The sequence below is a fragment of the Fusarium proliferatum genome, assembly GCF_900067095.1.
Source record: "Fusarium proliferatum ET1 genome assembly, contig: FPRO_scaffold005, whole genome shotgun sequence".
In the NCBI taxonomy this organism is placed as follows: Eukaryota; Fungi; Ascomycota; class Sordariomycetes; order Hypocreales; family Nectriaceae; genus Fusarium; species Fusarium proliferatum.
Window position 1 is genome coordinate 1,632,059 of NW_022194794.1, and position 8,907 is coordinate 1,640,965.

Sequence of the window (8,907 nt, forward strand, 5' to 3'; positions counted from 1 at the left end):
CTGTCCATGTCCACGCCAATCCACGTCCACCGAGGTTATCAGGCCGGCCGCTCAGTGGGAGGCCACCAGGGGGAGGGGAAAAGTGACTGGATGGTGAAACATAAACAAGCTGCCTTTTCGTTCTTTTTTTAGATAGAACATGTCCGGGGAAGAATAAGCTCTGACGCGGTCATCTCTTTTAATACTCTTTTCGTCCACTTGTTTCTCTCTGCTCTTGAAACTTTTCTGATGCAGGATCACGACGACCACGGCGGGTTCACACTACCATCAAGTTTGAGAGGATATCACAGCTGCTGTGCGGCTTTTTGCTTGGTTCGGTCACCTCGTTGTATCTCCTTGTCTTTTCTCTCTCTCTCTCTCTCTTCCCTTTCTCTCTTCTCAGTGCACCTTGCCGCTTGTTGGTTTTCCTCGTTCTTTGCCAGATCATATCACGCTAGGTCAAGTCGTCCTCTTTACTGAAGCACGACTTCGAAACTTCAGAATGTCGCTCAAGGATAGGATCTCGTCACCCCTCGAGGCTGGTACCTCAATCCTCGACGCTCATCACCTGCCACCTCATCTGGCACCGGCTCTCGAGCATGTGTCTTCGCGTCTGGCCCGCAAGTCGCAACATATCACACTTGTTGTAGCCCGCCGGGATTATCAACTCCCTTCTGTTGTGCCCCCCAAGGGTCTGCTGACTCCGACGACTCCTTCACCACTATCTCCTGGCCTTCGGTTGAACCTCTCTCAAGGTCCTGTCTCCAGGCTCAAATCGCTGGTGAGAACTGGCTCTTCAACGTCCCTGCGGTCGATGAATTCTCCGCGAAGTGCTCTGTCTTCACCCGGTCAGGTCCCCCCGCTTGAAGCGTCCAGCCCTCGGTTCAGATGGCCTCTTTCACCATCCACGCCAATGTCTCCTCCTCCCATGACACCTTGCACCGCATCATCGACAACCACCGATACCATGAGCTCAATGATGAGCGCCTCGTCAGGCTTCGGTATGCGACTCATCCACACCAACGAGCTCCACCCTAGGTCCGAAAAGATCCTCAACTCGATTTTGAGCAAGACGGAGAAGAAGTTTGCGATAGGGTAAGACACCTCGTTTCTCCATAGAACATAACTAACTCGCCAAAGCACTGAGTGGCTATCACCTGCTGTCAGAGCTTCCTCGTGCGGGCTCACCAATCAGCTCATCCATAGCTCCATCATCCAGAACGAGGTCCTTTTCTGCTCCGAAGGCCTCACAGTTCTATCACTCGATAGATTGTACAGTCTCAAGAGTGCCTTGTCCAGCTATTCCAAAACGAAATCCCACCTCCGTCTCGAAGACGCCGTTGACGAACTCCGACGTATCATCCTGGCAACCAATGGTGCAAAAGTTTCAAAAACCGCCATCCTCCGGTCGTATGACTGGCTGAGTGTGTCTAATTGGGCGCTTGTGGACCTTGATCGCATATATAGGCGGGCGTATGGAGGACCAGAGCAGCATGGTGGCATCTCAGGTCTTACTAGCTTTGCGGAGCCAGCCATAAAACCTATCAGCGACTCACAAGAACGATACAAGGAAGAAGAGGCTGAGGAGGCGACAATTGGCACGGATGTCTCCAAAGGGAAGACGCCCTCGCCCAAGCCTCTGCTTAAACTCCAGACAAATTTCACTCCGGGCCCCATTCTGAAACCAAAGCCCAAGAAGATTCAAGTTCCAGCTCCAGTTTCGGTTCCAGCTCAAGCTCAAACGCCAACTCAAGCACCAACTCAGGCCGAGGTAGAGGAGGAGGAAGACGGCGATCGCACAGCACGACCGACAGATCAATTGTATTTTACAATGCAACAATGGGAGCCACCTTCGACGATAGATCAAATCTTAACCGCCGGTCCCATCAATCGAAGCGCTTTCAGTCCCCTTACGCCAACACCCATCATGAGTCCAGCATCACCAAGGTTTGGGCCGTTAACACCACATGACTATGACGATATTTCGCCCACCACGCGGGGAGAATGGGGCTTCATGATGGCAGACAATGCCTTTCAGAGCGGTCGCAAGGCCGGAGTTGAGATCTTTTGATATTGAAGGCTTATTTGTTTTGTTCTCTTCTGTTCTCTTCTGTTTTGTTTTAAAGGTTGCATGGCGAGCGTTTTGGCTTCAAGACACCCCTTTTGTTCGATTGCACGTATGCTTTGTTACATGGCATATTAGATCTCAGCGTTATAGAGGACGGCATATGGTTGTGGAGTAAATATTCTGGACAAAAATGGGGGACGATAGATAGTACCATTCTTGAATATATTAAATAAATCTGGGTATCATTGTCATCACTACCATCCGTACTTGCTCCCTGCCTCTTTTCGATTATTCTTCCCCTTGGCAAAACTATCCTCAAGAGCTTCGCGCTGGCTCTGTGCATTCTGTACCAACTGGCGCAAGCTGTGCTTTCCACCTCCTTGGATCGCACGCACAGGGTTATGGGTCTGTTCCTCTCCTGCGGCCCGAATCTCTTCGTTGTGTCTATATTCTTTATCCATATTAAAGTTGATTACTTTTTTAGCTGCTTGGTTGCCCAGGCCATTGCGGCCAAAGAGCTCTCTTCGTTGAGCGGCAGTGAGGTTGAGGTCCTCCACTACTGTATCAAGGGACTCAGAGCCTGGCAATGTTGTTGCGGATGGACCTGCTTGCGCATGGCTGGCATAGTCGCCATATGCGCCTTCATCGTAGGTCAATGAGCTTTCTGCCGTCGCAAACATTGGTTCGTAAGTGCCTGAAGAACTCCTGTCTGCAGGCTCAGAAGGCTCTTCTGTGTGCAAAGAGAACAGCGATACCTTCTTGGGAACGGCTGGCGTGGCCTCTGGTGTTGCTTCAGCCGGTTTCAGCCGAGCCTGTTCATGTGCGGGAGTCGGCGCTGGTTTTGCCAGCCCAGAATTCAGTTTCTTCTTCTTCTGGGGGTTCCTTGCCACAGACAGAGGCTTGAACATCAATGGCTTGCCCACCAACTTAACCTCGTCCGCTGGTTTTTGTCCTTCAGGTATATGTGGTTGTGCGGCAGCCTTCAGTGCCGGCAGGCTCATGCCGTCTGCGTTGTCGTCTGAATTCTTCAGGTCGCCTCCTGCGTCTCTACTGAATCCTGGAGCTGCGCTAGTCTTGAACTGAAAGATTGGTCTCGCTATCGAACTGCTCGATGCCACGGGTTTGGGCTTGTTCGCGTTCTTGGGCGCTGGTAGAAACGAATTGAAACCGGAGAATCTACCACCACCGGCAGTCTTGGTCCGTTTCTCTGGAGGTTCTTCGGCTTGCGGTCTATTGTTGGCGAGCTGAGGGAGGCTGACAACGATTTTCCCAGGGTTGGATCTATCGACAACCTTTTGGAAAGGCTTCTTGGAAGATGCAGATGATTTAGGGGCTGGTTTGACAGGAGATTGAACTTCGGCTTCGGAGTTTGAGCCCTCCGAGTCGGAATAGTCGACAAGGCCCATGGTGGTCGATTATTCGATTAGTTAGTTGGTGTGATAGTGTAAGTACGAAAGAATCGTGAAGCTGAGCATCGCGACATGAAGTTGAAAGGTTCCACTTCGAACATGACGGTGCCGCAATGCAGCCACATCTTGACGAGGCTGTGCTCCACACTCAAGGGTAAGGTGAGTTCAGATAAATACTGGTACAGAGTACGGAGTATCCGTAGGTGCTACCTTAGCAGGTACTGCCTAAATTACCCCACTGCTCAATTCGTGCTTGTCGCGACTACCTACCTACCTACCTAACCTTATGTAGAGGTAGCAGTTGGTTACAGCGATGATACAGTCCCTGCTTTAGATTCTCGATTTCTTGACTACACACGGCTTGGGGCAGTGTTAAACATGTTGAAGCAGTTACTCGGCTCTCGGCAATTTCTTGACTTCACAGGGTGAAGCGATCACGCATAATTAGTCGCGACTATGTCCGTCATACAACTTGAAGAGTGCGATCATGTCTTCGGTAATGGCTTTGCACAGATTCATAAGCTGACGTCCCGCCCAGACTCGTCTCCTACCAGCTTCGCACAAGCTACCTCGATGAAATTGCAGACGGTGTTGGAGAGCGACTCCTCAACGTCAACGATGGCTTCATAAACTCGGCTCCTTTTAAAGCCGCCGGCTGGCGACCGAATTCGTCCCACCACAAGCGGACACATTCACCTCCAATTCCTACTGCAATTGCCTCCGAGTACTTCCAAGCACCAAAGCAGGCTGGCCTCACACTCGAAGATGGGGAAGACGATGGTGGTATGCTCACTGCGGGCGGTTCGGATACCATGGGTCCAGGAATGGCTACCAGGCGGCGCAGGCGTCGCGAGCAGATGGAGGAAGAGGACAGTAGTGACTTGAGCGATGAGAGTGACGACGATACGGACCAACGGGCTGCGCAACAGATCAAGTTTGCAAAAATGCCACTCAGACACAGAGCAGGCTCCTCGCCAATACAGAACACGAACTTGAGGCAGGTCGGAGCTGTCTCACCAAGGGCGCCTCGCCGAGGCTCACAGTCAGCTTTGATAACAGTCCAGGAGAGGCCCCGGAGAGACACAGTCACCAGCAGTGAGATATCATCCGAAAACGAGACCGATATTCCGACAGTCCAGAGGCATCGAGAAGCTGCTCGCGCTGCAGCAAGGGCTGCCAAGTTACAGGCTAGAATTCTAGAGGAGCCCTCGCCCGGTATTCAACGAGCGGACACATCTCTCTTGCCAGAGGAGGAGGAGGATTCCGACGAGGCTTCTGACTTATCTGATAACTACGCCGAGAGTATAGACTCGGCATCGATTCTTGATGGCGTCGAAAATGCTATCAATGCTTCTCCCACCCGCCAGGTTGTGGGAACACCACCCAAGAACTTTGTACGCCAGTCTACTATTCGCAAATCCAAACCACCGGCGCACCCCATTGTCCTCGGAGCGTTACCACCACCCAGGCCGATGAGCATGATAAGGCCTTTGAGCGTCGCCCAACCCAAGAGTTTGCTATCGGCCGCCCTAAAAGCCAAGGATAAGAAATCGTCTATTCCCTTCCAGAAGTTCGCCCATTTCAGCGGGCAGGGTACGCAAGGTTCTATTGCTGTGCGTATATATGCACCTTTCTCAAAAACACCTAGCAAGCCATTCCAGGTGCTAATCCGCCCACGTGTTCACGACGGACAAGGTGCTGAGCGGGTGGTGACGGTTGCGGACCTTATCGGTTTGAGTTTATACCGATACAACGAGGAGAAGCTCGAACCTCCGTTACCCAAGGGCAAGCTCAATATTAACTGGTGGACCCTACGTATGGTGGAAGAAGGTGGCGAAGTTGACGACGATTTTCCCCCCTTTGAAAGAACAAAACCGTTGACATCTTTTACTACGGTTAACAATGCTGCTGCGCGCGGCGGAGGCCGCATGCGATCTAATTCAACTGCTTACGACGACTTTGCCTTAGCAGCAGCTTCAGAGGAGGAGTACCTTGAGAATAAGTCACTCACACCACAAGAAGACGAAGAAGAAGAGCCAGCAACATCACAGGATAGCGGCGGCGGGGCTCCTCTCACTCCTACGGAGCCAGATGCGGATGCGACTCCTCGGGGCACTCCAGGGCCGGCTATCAACCCGTTTCTATCGGAACGTCCGCGGCAAAATCCTATCGTCACAACGACATATCGCTCCAACGCTCCTCCAGCAGACATACCCCAGGCACCTGCTGCAGCTCCCAATACATCCCGCGGGCAGCAAAAGCTGCTTCGGATTCATATCATGTCATCAGATGTCGCACCGGGTCAAATGGTGACACTAGATGTGATGACTGATACTTACTTGGCTGAGGTGCTGGACATGGTATGCCGAAAGAGACAATTAGACAAGGCCAACCATGTTCTTAAGCTTCCTGGATCAGGAGCGGTAGTCATGCTGGACCGGCCAGTTTCGTCCATCGGGAATGTCTCAGACTTGGAATTGTACAGGCGACGATTTGCAACAGATGGTCCGTTAACTATCACCGGCTCGCCGGGCAGCTCGTCCCCGAAGATGCTGCCATTGGCCGAGCAGGCCATGCAGAAACGCAGTAAGAAGTCACAAACGCCCATGGTCGGAAGTCATCCGTTGGCGCGAGAATCTCTGAAGCAAGATGAGCTCAGCAACGCCAGCTACAAGAAGTACACTGTTTGGCGCAAGCAGCCCATGCGTATCGTTGGCATGAGCGAACGCATTCTAGTAATCGACGGCGAGTACATTCATATCATGCCAGCATCTGGCGGTAAGGCATTGCATGATGGTTCAGGCAAGACAACAACGGTGCACTTTAGTAACGTGGTTGGGTGCAAAGTCCTCCGGAAACATCCCACGAATGTCAAGGTGAGAGTTTACTGTTCCTTTGATATTGGTCTGCCATTCTAACAGTACCGCAAATAGCTTGTTGTGTATAAAGCGACCGAGAGTAAACGATATGACTTTGAGGCCCGTAGTGCATTGGAAGCGGCCGAGATAGTGGAAGAGCTAAAGAAGGGCATGCCTAAATGAGTGGAATCGCAGATCCGAATGCCTTTGGGGTTTAGCAAACCGTTGACACACTCCAGATTCCAGATTGCAAAATACACACTGAAGACACGAAGACGGTAGCGCAGGCAATCCACTGGAATTCCTCGTTGTTTCCACACCACTTGTATGTCACTTGATGTACATAGTAGCAAATGGACTTGGGCTTGCCTCTTTCGCTTGACGGCAACCCCTCAATTTCAATGGCAAACGAAACGACTTATTTCGTTTAACCCATGCCATATGTACTTGAACGGACATTGAGCCATACTTTGATCAGTCCACGTGTGTGTTGATTGCAATGAATCTCGATGAGAAGCGGTGTCGGCTACGGCGTCAGAAGCGAGGCTGAAAAGCTGCTTCAATTATTGTCAGACCATGCTCGGTATAGTCTTGGCTAACATTGGCCAAGACTGCTGAGCAAGGCAGTAGAATGTGGAAATAGCGATCCAAGGTGCCAAGCCGGGCTTATGGCAATAGAATACATATCATGGAGCACTGAAGATGGGGAGAGATGGAGTTGATGTGGAGACTTGGTGGGGGCGTGTGTGGCGTTGGGCCAAGCCGGTGACGACAGGGGAAGCTCTCAGATTGGATCAGGCCAGTAAAGAAGAGTGTTGGAGGTGCTGTATCCGTCGTTGTGTGCAAACTCCGTACATGTTGCGTGTGCCAGTCTCCGAGCCTCATGACTGTGCGTGTTGTTTGAACCAGAACCGATACTGTCCAAATCGGCAAGCAAGACATATCATTTCTGCAGTGATACACCGCACACTGATTTCAACCCTTGCATTAACTGCTGATTGCTTGGTCTTTGTATGATGTGACACCAACAAAACTGATGGCTCTTCTGGCTAGGTGTCGCATGCCGCGCGTTCAGGTACCTGACTACCCGAGACAAAAGAGCAAAGTCCCAAGCAAAGGTGGTCGGTCTAAGGTACCTCGGGTCTCCCATCTACCTACTTTGGTCGGTTTCGATGCGGATAGGGAATCAGGATTATCGGGCTAATCCTGAATCGACTCGTTCTTCCCGATCGAGTGTATATTATGGACCCTAGCTATCGCTGATCAATTCTGTGATATTGTCATCAACTACAGAAAAGAAGTGATCAAGACAGTCAAGGGCTTCCTTGTCTGATTCTTCCCAGGTCGGGTGTTTCCACTGTCGTATTGGGGACTGACAGTCAGTCGATCCTCTGCACTCCTTCAGACTCCTCTGGGCTTCTCGAACTAACATCAGTGGTTAGCGGACCTCTTAATAAAGTCTCCCTCCAAGTTCTCCTGGTTTCCGCGGTTCAGCTAGGTACTAAGAGGCTGGGACAACTCATGGAGGCAAAGAAACCAGGAACGCAAGGTTTCTCTCCAGGAAATAGCTCGAGGTTTGATTGGATGCCTTGGGACATTGTTTCAGAGAAGTAAGCTTCCTCTTAACGCCATGCAGAGTTGGAGGGTGGCGTGTTGCATATGCCAGTATGTATGTATGTATGTATGTGTTCTCCGTAGAGCAGGATGCATTCGTATACAGTGCAGCCTTTTAGGTAATTCCATCCATAATTTCGATTTTGTTTGAACCCAATGTCTATCCACAGGGCCACAGTCCTTCTGACGAAGGATCAATATCACGGGAACAGTTACTGTATAAGGTCCTTAAGTTCCAAGCTGGCTCGCCAATGAAGAGGCCTTGTTAGTGGCCCATGCAGACTGCCGTAGGGCTCGTGTTGGCCCTGGTTCAACTGTAACGAGAAGAGCAACCAGCAAACAAAGTGTGGAGCTCCCATCCCAAAAAGCCCCACCGTGACGCAAATAATCACCTAAAATTACGCGATAGAGACATTGGCATTAGGGAAGGCGAAGACAGCGGCAGGATTGACTGCAGGATCATGAGAAAAGGGACGAGGCGATGCCGGCGCTTTCATCTTTTTAGACGATGGAGGGCGCGAGCAAGCAAGCACCCTTTGAAAGAGTAAGTCTATACCTATGTATGCTAAAATAGTAGGTAGGTACTAACCTAGGTACTAGGTAGTCTTCTGAGTTTCTCCCTGCTTCCTTGGATGTGCAAGATGTGGTCGTCTTACGTGGGCGTGGCTGTGACAGAGCCGATGCTGTGGCGACCGTGGCTGACGTATCCGTACTCAATTCGGTCCCACTTCTGTTTTTAGTCCATAACGTCAGAACAAGTTTATCCTCAAACTTCACGGGAGTCGGCTTCATCAACTGGAGCTGGCTTTAACAATTTTCTTTCGTCCAAGGCGAGCCAAATTTGTTGCCCCCAATCACAAATCTTGGCCCAGTCTCGCCTTGGCCGCCGCCCCCCCCCCCGGCGCTCGTCGTCTCGTACGTCGTCGTACGTACGTACGTACGTCGTCGTACGTCGTACGACGTACGTCGTACGTACGTA

At 51.2% G+C, this 8,907-nt stretch overlaps 3 protein-coding genes across 3 annotated transcripts; 2 read left to right on the forward strand and 1 right to left on the reverse strand.

The window, feature by feature from the left end:
* Nucleotides 1-481: 481 nt before the first annotated feature.
* Nucleotides 482-2,050, forward strand: FPRO_10797 (uncharacterized protein; the record flags this gene model as incomplete). Its single annotated transcript, XM_031231799.1, has 2 exons — nucleotides 482-1,074; nucleotides 1,120-2,050. 2 exons carry the CDS (start codon nucleotides 482-484, stop codon nucleotides 2,048-2,050), a joined length of 1,524 nt encoding a protein of 507 aa, XP_031081800.1.
* A 251-nt stretch (nucleotides 2,051-2,301) lies between these two features.
* FPRO_10798 (uncharacterized protein) lies at nucleotides 2,302-3,453 on the reverse strand (the record flags this gene model as incomplete). Its single annotated transcript, XM_031231800.1, has 1 exon — nucleotides 2,302-3,453. One exon carries the CDS (start codon nucleotides 3,451-3,453, stop codon nucleotides 2,302-2,304), a length of 1,152 nt encoding a protein of 383 aa, XP_031081801.1.
* A 459-nt stretch (nucleotides 3,454-3,912) lies between these two features.
* FPRO_10799 (uncharacterized protein) lies at nucleotides 3,913-6,497 on the forward strand (the record flags this gene model as incomplete). The annotated part of the gene is made up of 3 exons (XM_031231801.1): nucleotides 3,913-3,935; nucleotides 3,995-6,332; nucleotides 6,390-6,497. 3 exons carry the CDS (start codon nucleotides 3,913-3,915, stop codon nucleotides 6,495-6,497), a joined length of 2,469 nt encoding a protein of 822 aa, XP_031081802.1.
* Nucleotides 6,498-8,907: the final 2,410 nt, after the last annotated feature.